At 33.8% G+C, this 17,307-nt stretch overlaps 1 protein-coding gene across 3 annotated transcripts; it reads left to right on the plus strand.

The window, feature by feature from the left end:
- Positions 1 to 446: 446 nt before the first annotated feature.
- LOC129903296 (uncharacterized) lies at positions 447 to 14,663 on the plus strand. 3 transcript variants are annotated; one of them, XM_055978821.1, is made up of 10 exons: positions 447 to 832; positions 909 to 968; positions 1,226 to 1,273; positions 2,472 to 2,604; positions 2,703 to 2,779; positions 12,050 to 12,148; positions 12,224 to 12,294; positions 12,378 to 12,468; positions 12,543 to 12,656; positions 14,287 to 14,663. In XM_055978821.1, the coding sequence occupies exons 1-9, from the start codon at positions 530 to 532 to the stop codon at positions 12,651 to 12,653; spliced, it is 993 nt and encodes a 330-aa protein (XP_055834796.1). In that variant the 5' UTR covers positions 447 to 529; the 3' UTR covers positions 12,654 to 12,656; positions 14,287 to 14,663. The 3 variants fall into 3 exon arrangements, with proteins under 3 accessions (XP_055834796.1, XP_055834803.1, XP_055834788.1); XM_055978828.1 differs by lacking the exon at positions 14,287 to 14,663 and adding an exon at positions 13,662 to 14,267; XM_055978813.1 differs by having other exon boundaries at positions 448 to 832; positions 14,307 to 14,663.
- Positions 14,664 to 17,307: the final 2,644 nt, after the last annotated feature.

Genomic DNA, 17,307 nt, shown 5'->3' on the forward strand with positions numbered 1-17,307 from the left:
ATTCAAACAACCCATTATTATTAGCAAAAGTAATAACCAAATGCAGCTCCATCTTCGAAGATTCAAATAAAGTGAAAAAATATGTGTTATAACATGTAGTAGCTCGTATAAGATCTAATTATAGAGTACTTCTCGCCCAATTAAGAATATATACAAAAATGTACTTAAATAAGAGAAAGGTATCTGCATTCTTCTTCCTCTATATCTATTGTTCAATATTTTTTCCTTCCATTCAATTTGTTAGTCATGTTTTAACTGGACATCAAATTTAAAAAAATAAAAAAAGATTTTTGAATCTTATAATTTTAAATATGTCATATAAAAAATTAAATTAAAAAGTTATTAAAAAAAAAAAAGCTCAAAAAGAATGTGGGACAAACAAATGAAAGTATTATATTTAGCCAACGATTTGAATTTTTGTTCTCTGTTTTGCTCCCAAAATGTAGCCAAAGTGATGAAACCGAAGAGATATGATTGGGTAAGCGAAGATGCGAAATGGCGAAACTGAAGGACAACCACGGAACCAAATATGTGGCAACTCCCTAATTTAGTTGTCAAAAATTGCCACTCTGTGTTGTTAATAATGCCCTTCTCTTGTGCTTCAATGGCTTCCTCTCTCTCACTTCATCAATACTTTATCAATTGTCTCTCTCCTACTCCTACTCCTACTCTTTGTTTCGCCAAATGCCCACATCATATCTCCATCCTTCCATCTTTTCGCAAGAATTTCCTCAAATTCGATTCTCGTTCAACAGTCCCATTTGCTGTTACAGAATCTGATTCCCCCAAATCTCTTGAATCAGAACCTCAAATTCTTCTGCAAGAAGTCGCTGTAAGATTCAATCCATTTTATTCACTATTTGGTTACACCTGTTAGTGTTATGCTAATTTATTCCTTATTTTTCCAGGATACTTTTGCTCTACCTGCAGATTTTTTTTCGCAGTTTCCTCAAGATCTTCGCTTAGATGTAAGTTCTTCTTCTCATCTGGGTTCATAGTGCATATGTATCTTGGAACTATTTGCTTAGATAGCCGGTAATAGGCTTGTTGGACAACTTGTCCATTCGATCGTTTAAATCACTTTTTCGACAAGTGTTTCTTTTGTAAAATTTGGTTCATTTAGAGGTCTGTATGTTTGGGTTTCATTTGCATTTATTGTTGAAGGGGGTGGGGTTCTTTATCACTTTGGTTTAGTTCTGATGCATAGTTTTTAAACATGGTGTAGCTGAACGATGCAGCATTTGATCTTTCAAATGGGCCAGTTAAAGATGAGGTTAGTGACCCATACTAATTTTTTGTTTGCAACTTCTTTACAATGTGTAACATCTCAACCATGAAATTGATAAATCTTGGATCAACAATTTGATTTGGCTAGTAGTACTATACAGAGCTACTCATTTACTCAATATAAGTGTCTTAGTTTGACTAGACATGGACTTTAAGAAAATAAGGAACACTTTTGAATGCTTGTAGTGTACTGAATGTCCTTTGAATCTAATGGTCTTAAACGAGCCAGGTAGAATGTTGAAATTAGAGAGTTACTAAATTTAAAAAGAGCCATTCCTTTTCAAACAAACTAAGAAGGAAAGTAAGACACTTAAATTGTAATGGAGGGAGCATAATTTTTGATGACTTGGTGCCAACTCTCCCACTGTTTAGGATGTTATTATCTGTGCTTTGAACTCTCCCTCTGTTTAGGATAGAAGTTCTGTATTTGTCATCTTCACCTTTCGGAACCATTATATTATATGATCTGATAGCATCTAGTTGTGTACTCAAGTATTCTTGTTCAGTTGGATACTTATGCTAAAGAATTGGTTGTGCTGATTATGACTACAAAACCTCCTGTCTGAGATGACAAAAGGAAATGAATCTTGATAAGTCCATCATCACCTTCCCAGACATCTTTCTCGGAATTCTTCCTCATTTACTGCGAAGTTTGTACAGTAAAGAAACTATGAAGAGGAACCTTTGTTGAAAGTTAAATAAACATAAAAATGAAAACTGCTGAGGACTGGGAGCATTCTGAGGTTGGATTAATTGACAGAATATAAAAACAGAAACCATGGATTCTTGCAATGTAACTAACAATGAAGATGATAAAAGATGCAGTATGCTATATTTGCTGCTGAAGGAATAAAGGAAAACTACCTCCTAGTTTTTCTCAGAATGTCTGCATTCAGATATTCCGGACAATAATAATAATTTTTTCAAAAGTTTCGTTAGTCATGGAACAAGTTTTCCAGTTTTTGATGACATATTCTGTATTCCAGTTTTAAACAGGTTTTTTGAGTTCATCTTTTCTCTTGTTCTACTATGGTTCATATTAACTCTGTCTTTTCCCTTTATGTAAATTTGAAATTTGATATTTGAAGCTATCAAGCCACCCGTATAACACTAGAGGATGAAAGAAAGCAAAAATCATTGAGAAAAGAACATTATAAATTGTCGTTTTAATCTTGCATTTGCAGTGTGGCGAGGATGTGGGGGAGACATTGTTAAATATAAGCCGAGCATGGGAACTGGCTGATACATCAACATCCACAGCTTTAGTGGACAAGCTGCCTTTATTGGTTGGCTCATTGACAGGCTCTCAAAAATCAGGCAAGAAAAAGCTTACAACTATGATGCTTTACTTCTTTCCTTTAACAAACAAATTGAGTTCCTTTTTCCACCTGAATTTCATTCTTATTACTAGTTAGCATTTGGAAGGCGCTTGTTATCAGCTGGAAAAAGGTTCCAGTCCATGGGACAATATGGCGAAGGTGAAGTACAGAAGGTACTTTATGGAATTTCCATGCATCTTCTCATGTGTTAAAAGAATATATTTCCTAAATCTTTCGAGTACAGGAGTAAATGTCATATTTACGTAATAAAATGCCTCTTCTTTTTCATGTTGTTGCTTGTCTGCTGCAAAGGAAACCGGGTTTGTCTCTCTACATATTGTCCCTTTTTGTCTTGTTTTTCTTGGGCGTGTGCGTCTCTGAGCCAATGATGAAGGGGTTGATCTCTGTACATCAATGATGTATTTTTTTAGTGATTTAACTTACAATCTTCAAAAATTGATTATCCAGGTGTGATTTTGGAGTGAATGAGTTATAGAGGGGGAATGAAAAGGAAAAAGTTAAGAGGTGAAACCTGTGATAGGGAGGACTTAGTTCATTGTTTAGATGAGAATAGAGGGTGAGAGAGAGAAGCCGTCTATTAAACAGTCTATTCTTAACTTTCTATTCTCAGATGTATTTCTACTTCTGTTTTTCTGTTTATAATTTTGAAGAATCATAAACAAAAGAGTCATGTTGTATCACCTTGACCTATCTGCAGATGTGTTGCTCGTCTGGTTTTCATCTGTTAAGCTAGTCCGTTGATTAGATGGCAGTCTGTACAATAACAACTAGCTGACTGTACTTGTTAAAACCTAGTCCTCCAAAGTTTCTTTACTTCAGATTTAACAATCCCCAACATGTCTGATGGTCGTGTTGCGTTTTAGCTACAATCAACAATCTCCTTACAGTTGCACGTTATAGTAAGTTCAAGACTTGCTTTGATTCCCATGGCCATGCCCTAGGCCAGTAGCACTCTATGTACCCTATGTTGTGTTGTTATCTAAAAAAAAAAAGGAAAAATCAACTTTATAACGTTGGCCATTTGAGCAAGACAAATGTAATGAGGGCCTTTAAATAATTATTGGGCATCTCTCAAATCTTATAGCTTGGATTATGATGACAAATACCCTGTGATCACATATGATAACACTCTTTTGAGTGGCTTTTAAAGGTTTGCTTGTCTACCATTTGGAATAGGGATTGGGATTTTCGCCTAAATTAGGAGAAAACATAACAAGCGGATAAGTCAAATTATTGGAGCTTGAGTTCTAAGAATTGGTACTAGAGATTAGAGTTAAGTTAGATGCTACGATCTGAGATGCACAAACGACCGCCGAATATCAAATTACAATAACTGAAAGCAAATTAAAGATAGAATTCGATTAATATAATCAAAAATAGTCTGAAGGAGTTTAACCAGAAAACTGTAGAACCCTTGATGAACGTCTCAAGCAACTATCAACTTATGAATTCGATCACCTCCAATAATGATAAAATATAACTCAAGATAAAAAGATAAAGAAGAAGATTACCCTTGAGAATCCCAATTCTTGAAAACAGGCAATCCAAAGTCAACCTTGAACCAAAAGGTCCAATTCTCCTTAAAAGGAGTTTTCTTGTCTCTCAATATGCCAAAAACTAATGAAAAATGAGCCTAGGATCTTATTTCATGCTCCCCTTTTAAAAGCCCATTCTCTTGCTTGGGCACAAGTGTGCACTTCTGTGGGCAATTGTGCAGAACTCAGGTAATGTTTCTGCCAACAATGCACAATTATATGGTTTTGTGCATAATTGTGCACAACTCAGGCAATGTTTCTGTCAACTGTGCACAATTATATGGTTTTGCGCATAATCGTGCTCTCCTATGGAAATGATCTTTAGTGTTTTTGTTTCCTCTTCAACCCTTTTGTGCTCCGTTTTCTTTCCCACATCTTTCATGGTGAATTCTTGAAGATCACGAAGCTCCCTAGCATGTACTACTTGAATGTTCTTCGACTTGGAGCGAGTCAATGATTGATAAGAATCCAGTTACTTGAATAAACAAGAAAATAATGCGGAAGCGAAATTACTAAGATTAAAGACAAGAAATTGAAAGATATGTGAAATTCGAGAATAAAATCCCCAAATTTCAATAGAAGTGCTAAGAACCCTAATTGATCTTTGTATTCAAAATTAGCAGATTAAAAGTAATTATTATACTAATAGTGTCAATTCAAGAACTTAGATCAAAAGTGATCTAGACCCTTATTTCGAAGAAACTAGAAACAATAATTAGTATAAGACTAATTACCTTCATTAATTTATGAATAAGAACCAAAAGATATCAAATTAGAGAATTAATCTTATCTCCTAAGCATTGTTCTTATAAGTTTGTAAGATAAATCCCAAGTAGCCACACACAAAGGTGTAAAGAAGAGAAACTCTCAATTTATAATAATGCTGTCCTTTTAAAATAGCAAAATTCACCCCAATATATAGGGAAAACCTATCCCAAATAGAATGGGATTCAAATTCTACTCTTATGGAAATAATAACTAGGAAACTTTAAACTAGGAAATTTTAAAACTAGGAAACTTTGGCTTTGAACGTTCATCTTTTGGGGCTCTCTTTTGGGGCTTTATTGGCCCAATTTTCTTCCTTTTGGGCTTGAATTTGAACACTGCTTTTGTGATAAACATATTCTTAATTTCTCATTGAAGCCCATCAACTTTATTGCGAGTAGGCTGACATGGATGCTATTAAATATCAATGGTCCTAGACAATTTGAGATCTCTGCCGGCTGGGATAGATCTCATGATAACCATCCACTATTACTACGAAAAAAGTTCTGCCCTTTCCTTCACTACTATGAAAGTAAGCAACACAATGTGCTCCACCTATCCATGATCGTATCATTCTCCCCCTCTTAAAAATTATTTGTCCTCAAATTTTGGACCTACAACACTAAAGAACCATAATAGAAGTGTAAAATCTGGATGATACACTATGCCTACTTGGCATAAACAACACAAGATAGTGGTCATGCATCCATTTGATCCAATTACACCTAGAAAGTATAAATACTCCTCTAAAAAGCATATGGGCATTACCATTTCAATAAAATGTATGCCCAGTCAAATAAGCAAAATAGAATTTATCCTAGATGCATTGAACATATGGCATACATCAGATGAAACTAATGCTTCAAAGATATAGGTATTCTAATCCATCTTCATTGCACTATAATAACTAGCTCCTAAATAAATATCTCACCAATCTACAAACGAATGTACCTCTAGTTTCAATATTGATCCCTTGACATAACAAGTATTACTCATCAAAATTAGAAAAGGAACAAACAAAGAAATAAATATTAAAAGTAGCGTCAAGCGTTTTACTCCCGGTTTCATCTTTATAATCTTCAATCTAAGTATTCTCCTCTAATCATGGGTCACTATATTCTTCATTTCGTTCGATCCCCATAGTATCTACATTTCCAAAATCTTCATGCACCCCAATTTCGTGTTTGGTAACTTTTTGCTTTTTTTCCTCACCCTATAAAGGCTGAGAATGTACCTTAAACTTTTGACAAATTGAATTCTTCCTCACGACCTTCTTCAAAATCTTGTATAAAACGAGGAACAACACTTAAACAAGAAAGAGTTAATGGATCTACATGGACAAGATTTATCCTACCTCGAGTTTTCCTTGAGTTGCTCATTCAACCGTTCTCATCCCAACTTCCACGCTATCAACACATTGTAGCATACTACTCTCAAGAAAAGAATAATCATCAAGTTTATGAAGTTCTTTCAACTAACATTATTGTTGCTATGAAAAAAGAAATAACCAACGAAGCCCCACCAACACATTAAGCTATGTTCCATTTAAAGCATTAAACTCTTCGGAATAAGGTGCACATTCAACTTTACTTGCACTTTTAAATAAATCATCTAAAGGTCATCGCACATAAAATCATCAATTTAGACTCATAAGGATGATTATTAACCCTGTTATTAGGCCCAACTAGCGATTCACCACACCATACTTAGTGGGTGTTTGGATTGGCTTATTTTAAGTGTCTTTGACTTTTAAACTCTTTTTTAGTTTTGGAAGTGTTTGGATAACACAAAAAGTGCTTAAAACACTTTTTTAGGCTGAAATGTTATAAAAAAAAAAGCCAAAAGTTGGGGGTCCCAACTTATGACTTTCAGCTTTTAGCTTATAAGCCACTTTAAAAAATCCCATCCAAGCACCCCCTTAATGATTTACAGTAGGCATTAAGAATGACTCTTAAGAAAAGGATATGAGAAATTGAGGCATCGCAAAAGATCAGGGTATTTTCCACAAATAAAATATGAGAAATATTCAAAATTTTCGGTGTCTCTGATAGAGGGTGAGAAACCTTTAATCCATCTGGTGCACCGCAGTTCCAAGCATAATGCTAAGGCCCTCCGTAGAATGAAAATGGATGGTGATAGTGAGTCCCCTTGTCTCAAACCTTTGAAGGAAGGAAAGACCATGAGGTGCACCATCTATAAGAATGGAGAATCAGACCGAAGTTATGCAACAAGTGATTCAATTAATCCATTTTTAACCAAATCCCATATCTTTCAATAGAGAAAGGAGAAAATTCCAATGTAATCAAAAGCTTTTTTGATATCCAATTTGCAAATTAAACCCTAGGCACATATACCAAGATATTTCTCTCTCCTACTTCTTAATGGGTGAAACACCCTTTTCCGGTGTCTCTTCAGCAAGAAAATCTCTTTCTTGTGTTCTTAACCTAAGTCATTACCTTTTGTGATAGCTTCCGGCCTTCTTCTTTCATTTTTTCGACTAGTTTTAGTGCTTACTTTCTAGGGGATTTTCATGGCGGCAAACACAATTTCTCTTTAATCATTCTTTAGTGATTGCTTAATGACTAAGGAGTCATTTGGTGTGAGGTATAAGTTATAATAATTCCGTAATAAAATGTAGGATTATTTTATTTATCATTTGGTTGTAGGTATTAGGTATTCCTTGGTTTATTTATCCCGCCATTTATACCATTGTGATGAGATAAGTTATCCCATATACATGATGGGATAACTTATTCCGGAATAATTAATTTCGAAATAACTTGTTCCCAACCAAACGACCTCTAAGGTTTTTACAGCATGGGTGAAAATACGATTTATTACCATGCCAGTTTTAAGTCTTTCTCAAAATCAAAAAGAATTAAGCTTGTTGTATTTACGGCCTGTTTGGAAAGCCACAATGTAATTGGAATTTGGTATAATTGAGTGTAATTACACTCTTTGGCATGTTTGGTAGACCAAATAATTACTTGGTAAGAGAGGAATTAAGTGTAATTGAAGGGGAATAATTGCACTCTTCAATTTCGAAGGGAGGGTATGGAATTGGTGTAATTACACCATGTAATTACATGAAACATTTTAAAATCTTCTTTTATTTATATTTATATTTTTTTCATTTTATTTATTTATTTATTTCTATTATTTTTTAAAAAATATTTTTTATTTTTATTATTTATATTTCATTTCCTTCTCATTCTCAACCTTTATTTTTTCATGTGATTCTATGCCATTTTTCTTGTGATTTATTTATTTATTATTCAATTTTTTATTTACATAATTTTGTTAGTATTCTAATTTTTAAATTAAAGTAGAATTCATTATTAAATAAGGTTATATACTTACGTTTCCTTTTTTTTAAAATCATATTTATGTACGCTGTGTTGAAGTTTGATATAAGAGTATTATGTTAAATTTTTGTTTTGAATTTAGAATTTATTTCATATTTTCAATTTCATTTGTTTTATTAGTATTGACTTGATATTTCACATTGCCAACCATTTAGTTTTTAGTTAAACTTGATAGATTATTTATTTGTCAAATATTTTAATAATTTTATGACATTATATTTATAATATTAACATTTTTGTCAAACATACATTTCATGATGTTCGTAGAAATCTTATACTTTTAGTTTTTATTTAAATTAATTAAAATATACTAATTTAAAAAATATAAATAAATTATTTTTATAATATTAGTTAAGAACATATATTTATTAATTAATGTATATCTTAAATATTTAATTTAATATCATTTATAAAGGTCTTTATTTGTCTAATATAAATATTAAATTTTAAATGATTAACTTTTATTTTTTAAAATTCAATATAATCTTATGTTTGCACTTGTGCAACCAAACAGTACACTAGTAATTACAATGTAATTGCATTCTGGCAAACAAATAGGTCATTGTAATTACTAGGTTGTGTAATTACTAGGCTGGTAATTACACCAATTCCAATTAATACGTGACTTTCCAAACAAACCCTTAATGTTTATACCATGATTGTGATATTCTTCCAACTGTCAATGATTGTTCCTTGGATGCTGTATTAAATACATGAGCAGCCCATTGCATAACTTTAAGGAATCGTTTAGTGTGAGGTATAAGGTATAATAATCGCGGGATAAAATGTAGGATTATTTTATCATGTGTTTGGTTGGAGGTATTAAGGTAGTCCTTCAATTATTTATCCACCATTTATACCATAGTGATGGGATAAATTACCCCATATACATGATGAGATAACTTATCCTGAGATAACTTGTTCCCAACCAAATGACCCCTTAGGCTTAAAGTTACTCCCTTCATCAAATTTTCATTGGAAGCGGATCAGAGGTAAAGGAAATGGAAAAGAAGTTCCGAAGGAGATTGAAGTGGAAATCGATGGTTCTATTTACAAAATCCCGATCTGGTGCGAAATTTCGGCGGCTGTGAGAAAGAAGAACCCCATGAGAAGAAGCCATCAAAGAACCGCTTGACAATAGAAGTGTCTTACCCTTTTTTGAAGGAGAAAAGGGTATGTCAAGGTTTCTCTTAGCGTCACAAACCAGAAGGCACATGGGATTGCAGAAGCAAATACACATCTGCTTAGCACTGTAGATTGACCACACAACTTTGGAATATCTTTCTTGCTATATGATAGACCTAAACTGGACAATGCCAATGAACTATCCAGTTGGAACAGAAGAGGGGGAACAAATGAGCAAAACAGAAGATGGAGTTTAATCCCTGGCTGCATTGGTGGATTATTTGGAAGGACAGGAACTCACGGTGTTTTGGAAACAAAAGCAATTCAATTCCAAAGATGAAACTTGTTGCATTTTGCTTTTTCATTTTTGGTGTAAACAAGAGTACATAGAAGACACAGAGTCTCTATTACATGTTTTAGAATCACTATAGACTAGTAAACAGTTTTTCTGACTTACTAGTCTATATGCTTCATTCCCCCTGTAATTATGACTTAACAACCCTTTTTGTGAATTAGTACAAGCTTGTTGCCATCTTAAAAAAAAAAAAAACCTGACCGGCCAGCCTTGCTTTATCCTGGAGTCCAGACATCCATTAGCAATGAGTGAGGCATCAATAATTCGTCTACCTTTAATGAAGGCTAATTGATGAGCGGAGACAAGTTTCCCAATGACCTTTTTAATCTCCCCGCTAGTACTTTTGACAAAAACTTGTAAAAGCTGCGAAAGCATTGAGAAGATTGAAACGGATGACATTCCAACATTTTGAAAGAATCCCATAGTGAAGCCATCCGGTCCAGGAGCTTTGTCCCCCATAGAATCTTTTGGTCACACTTCCTCCTTCAAAAAGGGACATTGGAGGGCAACATTGTCCTCTTCATAAATAAACCGAATATTAGCATGGGACCTAGGACTCGGTCCCCCTTGTTTCACCTTTAAAGGTGGAATAACACGAAAATATTTCATTAATAATTGTCCCCTCTTCAGTCAGTTTTTTCGCCATTGATAACTAGATTGTATGAGATTGAATTTGCGGTGTATATTTGCCACTTTATGGAAAAACTAGTATTGTTATCTCCTTGTTGTAGCCCTAAAGCCATAGATTTTTGTCTCCGAGATATCCCCTCTTGTTTAGCAATATCTTCCAGATCCAATTGTAACCCAGTATCATTCGTTATCAGAAAGGACTCTATTCTCAGCCAGTTCTTCTAAAACCAAATTTCCAGGGAGTATCGTATTTACGGGTGTGAAGGTGCCTGAAGGAATGCTTATTTCATTCTTTTAGCTTGCCCTTCGAAAGTTTCAATTTTGTTGCGAAGATGAAATCTGGACTGCCTTGCACATCAAAAGAAACCCACCACAAGCCAATAAGTTCCACGAAACCCTTTGACTCCATCCACATGTGTTCAAATTTGAAATAAGAGTTGTTCCTGGGACCCCACTGATTTCATTGGAGTAGAAGGGGAGAGTGATCAGAAATAACTTTTGGAAGTAGCGATTGCTTGATGAAGCCAAAGCAATCATCACATTCCATGGAGAACAAAAAAGTTGTCAATTCTAGATGTCTCCATTGAACATGTGCTGCTGGACCAAGTATATAAACCACCAACAAGGGGAGGATCGATCAGTTCGAACCCCTCTATAAATTCCGAGAACTATATCATACTAGATGTAATATAGCTTGAAGGTCTCTCAGAGATGAACCTGGTGACACTAAAGTCACCACAAATAGTCCAAGGCCCTTCCGACATCCCCCGAGCAGCAGTGAGTTCCAACCATAAATTTTGCCTTACAACTCTAGAATTAGAGGAATAGACTCCTGAAATAACACAGGAAAAATTAGAGGGAATGTGCGAAAGAGAGAAAGAACCTTTCAGCAGTGCATGTGCATTCCAAATGTGTCTTTCCCATAGTAAAACTATACCTCCACTCAATCCTACTGATTCAAGTGCCAAATATCCACACCTTCTTTCTGCCCAAAGTTGACCAGCAAAAGCTGAATCCCAATGTTGTGTCTTCAAAATTCTTGAAGATCATGAAGCTCCCTAGTGTGCACTCCTTGGACGTTCTTGAACTTGGAGCGAGTCAGTGGTACGCTAGACATTCCAAGATCATCCACAGTGCGCTCCACTTTGTCCAGACTATCTAGGTCGTATCATTAGGCATAGAGGAGTAGAAGTATTCAGTAGCTGTAAGATTCTGAACTAGTAGGCTCATTTCCACCTCACCTTGTGATCTTGGACTGCTAGGTTTGACAAGCATACTAAGAAGGTAACACAATGTGATATGTGTATCCCATGTGAAATAGGTTAGTAGGTTTGAATACATTGGCTCTGAAGTTTGGACGAATGATGCTAAAATAAATTGTAATTGGTCTTCTTTGAATTCAATTTTAATTCTTCATCTGTAGTTTTTAATGGTTAGAAAGATATGTGGGACAAGAATGAAGACTAAAGGTGTACACATGGTTCATTCCTAAGCTTTTACCCACATTAAACTCTTTGATTCAAGTTGACTGGGTGAAACGAAGTAACTGAGGACTGTTGTCAGGCACATTTATTCTTCAAATGCACCCTACTTGATGTCATCAAATTACTTCTTTCCTCTTAAAACTTTGGTACTTGATCACTATAGATTGCTAAAGTTATGATGAAGACTGGAAAGTTGTTGTCTGCAAGTCCAGTATCTGGGGTTGATGGTGAAGAACTTAAGCAGCAAACCAGGACATTCAAGGTATTAAATGGTATATGGATTATTTATTTCCAAGATGTGGTCAATGCATTTTATCCTAAAACTATTTCGCTTCAGTTTGGGGATCTTCAGGTTGCATTGACTCCTGGAAAAGCCTACACTGGAGCTGCCATTGCATTTATCTTTAGGTAATTGATTCTTTTGAGCTGCGAGCCTCTATATCTTTCATTCAAGGTAAAAAGAAATTCCATGTCTGCCATTGGGAATACAGTTTCCTTTCCTGGGAATTGAGCCGAGGTGTAGAGAGCATACAAGGGAGCTCATTACAGTATGCAAATGACAATGCTTTATTGCTTGCTAAGGTAACACTAAAAAACCGCTCGTGCAGTTGATATTTATTTGTGTTGGTATTTATGAAAATAGTTTTTTTTTGCAGTCTCTGCGAGGATCTCTGCTTGTGATGTCCTATTCATCGACTATTTTTTCTGCTTTTGCAATGGTGGGACTTATTTTACTTGCGGGACAACTTAAGTCGGAAGATAAGTGAGAAGTAAGTAAAATTTTTGCCTCCTTTCTTCTCTTCTATTTGTTTGTTTATTTCTCTCTTTATCTTCCTTTTCCGACAAGCTGGGCCCTTTGGGGGGAGGGGAAAGGGGAGGCACTTGGTTGTCTTATGGGGATAATCACAGAAGGTCTTCTGTGGCTGGATGAATAATCTGCTTAAGTAGTTGAAATAATTCTATTTCTGATAGAATATTTCTGCTGTTAGACAATGATAAATCACTTTATTATCTAGGTTTTCTTTTGTTCCCTCTCAAAGTTACGATTCTACGGATGCTCATGATATCTTCGATGGTAATATTGGACGCTTGGCCATTGATTAAGCTTCGATTTTCTCTGTATAGTCTGTAGTAGAACATTTGCCGGGATTCAGGCTAGAAGTGTACTAATTTTCTGGGTAACATATCTACTTCTTAAAGATGAACCTCAGGTATGACACCCAAAATAATCTATGGTTTTCAAAAGGTACCTTAATCTCTTAGGAGAGACTGAAATACTACCTTGTATGGATGGGCTAGTTTTATCTAATTAATGAGAAAACTAAGATATATTCAGCAAAAATAAAGGACTCAATAATGTTATTTGAATGGAATGCGATGTAGCAAAAGCAAGTTAATTGCTCATGGGTTTGTCTTGTCTACTAAAAATGTTTTAACACCATCATCCAATTTAAAAAGTCTCAAGTAAAAGAAAAAAGAGATAGAATTATTATATAGTAAAATAGTGCTTCAAAATTCTGTGGTACAACATCCCAGGTATGTCCAGGAAAAGTGCGAGTAAGGTTATATGTATGCGGATGCTTTCATTTTATGAGATGTAGAATGTCAACTCAAATGAATCTATTGCATACATAATTTCCTAGCTCCACTCCTGCATACAAGCTCTCAGATATCCTAACTTATATCTTCTGCACCTATGAATTTAAAACATCTAAAACTTCAAATGTGTCTATTCCTGATATCGTGATAATTTCCTGAAGTCCTCTTATGTTTAGGTTCTAAATTCTTGTCTAGCCTCAGTTGTAAAAGTAGAAATTCACGAAGATTGTAGCTGTACAGGCTTCAATTATCAGGCTATAGAATGTACCTTTCAGGTGAACCATCTTCATGATACTTATAATGCAACACTTTCTCATGCACCTATAAGTGTTGAGTTCTTTTTGAATGGTGTACATCTATGAAAGAGATGTCTTACCACTGTCTCGTGGCATATTTATTTTTTTGCGTATCTATCAAAAAGAATTGATGTCCAGCATGCCATGCAATGAACTTATCTGATTGGTTTAGTTTTACTTTGGTCCAATCTTGTGAACTGTTTGTCCTGATTCACTTTTGTTTTTAAAAGGAGAAAAAGTGAATATTAGTTCACAAAGCTAGACTTGACTTCTTGGGTTGTTCTTTCCTTTTACCGCTCAGAGTGGCTGTTGTACTCGATGTGGAAGTGTTTCACATATCAATACGTATTTCACTTGCACTTGTCCAGTTAATAATGTGGTTTCAAATTTGGTTGTCATTTCTTTAATCTCTAGGTCTTTCATCTCTTTTGCTAGTGATATGTATCGTGTTCATTTCTGTGCTTTCCTTATGGACTCGTCAGTTTTTTTTTCTTGTCACTGATAGACTAAAATGTGGATCAACAGCTTGTTGCTGCAATTCCAATGGTATGAGTAAACTCGGTTGGATAGCTAAGCATCTTACTTTGAATGTGGTTGGACTCCTATATTGGAGGTTCTTTGGTTGCAGTTTTAATGTTGCATCCTTGCTGACTGCAAAGCTTGTTGTAAATATTATTTTGGCTTATTGGATCTTAAGGTTGTTAAAACATTCATACTTGTACAATGTCTGAATCATATGTAAGTTTTTGCTTTAAGCCACGTCTTCTGTCAGTCAATGTATCAATATTCCACGTGATCTTCTCGTGATTTGTGCTCCTCAAGAGGGATGATTCCATATGCCAGCTTCGATGTTGAGTCTCAATCTGAGATAATTTGGTTGTTTGGTGTTGTCTCTCCATTAAACAGTTACCTCATAATCGATGACGTCAAGTGTCTATTGTTTGAAACTTTTATGATATGCTTGTTTAAAAATCAATTATCACGTGCAAAATTTTAGAAGATCCCCTTTAAAATCAAACAATTCCATCAAATTGAGTATGTATGTGTGATAGCATCTACTGTACCTAAGGGTGAACAAGATCGTACCTAACTGCAAATCGAGTCAAATAGGAAAATAAATCCAACTAGTGGTTTGGTATTGAAAAAAAATTGATTATACTTGGGTTGATTTGGTTTTAACTTAAAAAAGTTAATCCAAGCCAAATCAACCGGTCATTATATATATAATTTTAATTATTTTTTTTGTACATATAAATATTTATTTTGATATAATTTATAAATATTTCTTACACTTTTTCATAGTTTTTATTTTTTAACATATTATTTCAAGTTTGAGACTTAAAATTTTAAATGATCTAATAAATATTATAGTCCGTAGATATCGGTAACTCTAATAAAGCTCAAGTTAAAATCAAATTAATATTAATACTAACCAAAAAAAAAAGTCAATTCAATACTAAGAATGACACTAATATTCGAATATTATTTCTTTAGTTTTGCATAGATTTAGACAATTAAAATACATAACACAATTTTAGTTTTTCTTTAATATTTAGTCATGTAATTAATATTTATTAGTCTTATTTTAGCATGATTTAGTACTTTTAAATTATGATCATTTTTATTATAACTTATTAATTTGCAATATTTGTTTTATGCGATTTCCTTATTATTATTATTTTGAATATTTTAGTGTCGTCACTTATTTCATATTTTATGTTATTTTTTAAAGTACCTTAGTTGTATTTTGGTCGGACTAGATAAATATTTTAAGTAAAAGTTAATAATATATTTGTATGATTTATAGTAATAATATTCATAAATTATTTGTACATCGAAATATACAAACACTGTGAATTGTATAACGAATTATACAAACGCTGTACACGAATTGTATAGGAAAATATACAAACGCTATACAGAAATTGTGAATTGTATAGCGAATTATACAAGCGCTATACCCACGAATTATTTGTATACCAAAATATACAAGCACTGTGAATTGTATAGCGAATTATACAAACGCTATATACAAATTATATACCTAAATATACAAACATATTATAACAAATCTCAGCAAAATATACCTACGAATAATAATAAAATAAAACTATACCCATATAGAATATAGTAATAAACTAGTAATGTTTGTCATCTCATGTAATTTTTCCTTTTTTTTTTGGGACTTGAATTTGAACACTTGTTCCATGATTAACATCTTTTTAATTTTTCATCAAAACTCATCAATTTTAATGAAGATATGCCAACATAAATAATACCAGTAATTTATGTAATGTGGATAGAAATACAGATTACAACGCTTGCGCTTTCTGTAATGTGATTGTAAATACAACTCTTTACATTAGATGATCTTTTCATTACGCTTTTGTGCACAAACCTCTTTTGTTGCCATCTGTGTTGTAGCAAATCAATAAAGGGTGTCAATCGGGTTGGATTGATTCATGACGGGATCGGTAATAGTCCGGCGGATCAAACGGGTCCAATACTTATGGGCCGTGTCGTATCGGTACACCTTGAAGATTTGGATTCAAAACTCAATTTATAAATAATTCCTATCTTCAAAAACATTATTTTTTTAAAAATTGAAACCCGATCCGGCCTGAAACCGCACAGGTTACTAAACCCAATATAATCCGGATTGATTAGACCTCGTACCCCCAATCCAGTATCCAACCGTCTGTAATCAGGGAAAAGGATTGGCCTAGTGTCACCCTTATAATCAATACGTATTATTACAATTATAGTGTTACCTCAGTCCCAAACAAATTTGAATCCACTGTATGAGACCATGTTCTCCATTTAAATTACATCTCATTATATAAAGTAAAATAAAAAATTCTCTCTATGACATAAAATTTCTTGATAGGGAGGGCTAAAAGACTCCCGTAAACCATAGGATGCTTACCTATAAGCATTAATTCTTCATAACCTAGAGACAACATTCTCATTAATAAGAATGATGTTATATTACGATTCGAATAATTACGTATCATGCGGAAGCTAGCAAATCAAACCTCGAAAAAGTATGAGTAAGAAAACAAACGAAAAATATACCAAAAGAGACATAATTATTTAACGTGGTTTGGTCAATCGACCTACATCCATAAGAATTGATGAATAATTCACTATATAAATATGAGAGTACAAAATATCGAGAGAAATAACCTCATACAATTCGCTCTGAATAAAAAACGGTTCACATAACACTTGTGTCTCACCGTTTCTCCCTCTACACAAAACTCTCAAAACCTTTAGGACTATATTGTGAATGCTACAAAGTTAGAATGAATAAGCCTCTATTTATAAAGTTATAAACCTTTTTCTATCAGAAAAATGACAAGTCAAATATGGAGATTTTACGTTTTTTCTTTTAGAAAAAAAAAATCCAATTATATATGTTAGAAAAGTCATACAAACACTCAACAAGTTATTGAGGCACATGATAGTACTAAGAGCTATTTGAAGGCTTGATAAGCTTTAATTTCTTTCTGGTTCATTCCACATC

Source organism: Solanum dulcamara, chromosome 1 (genome assembly GCF_947179165.1).
Source record: "Solanum dulcamara chromosome 1, daSolDulc1.2, whole genome shotgun sequence".
Classification (NCBI taxonomy): domain Eukaryota; kingdom Viridiplantae; phylum Streptophyta; class Magnoliopsida; order Solanales; family Solanaceae; genus Solanum; species Solanum dulcamara.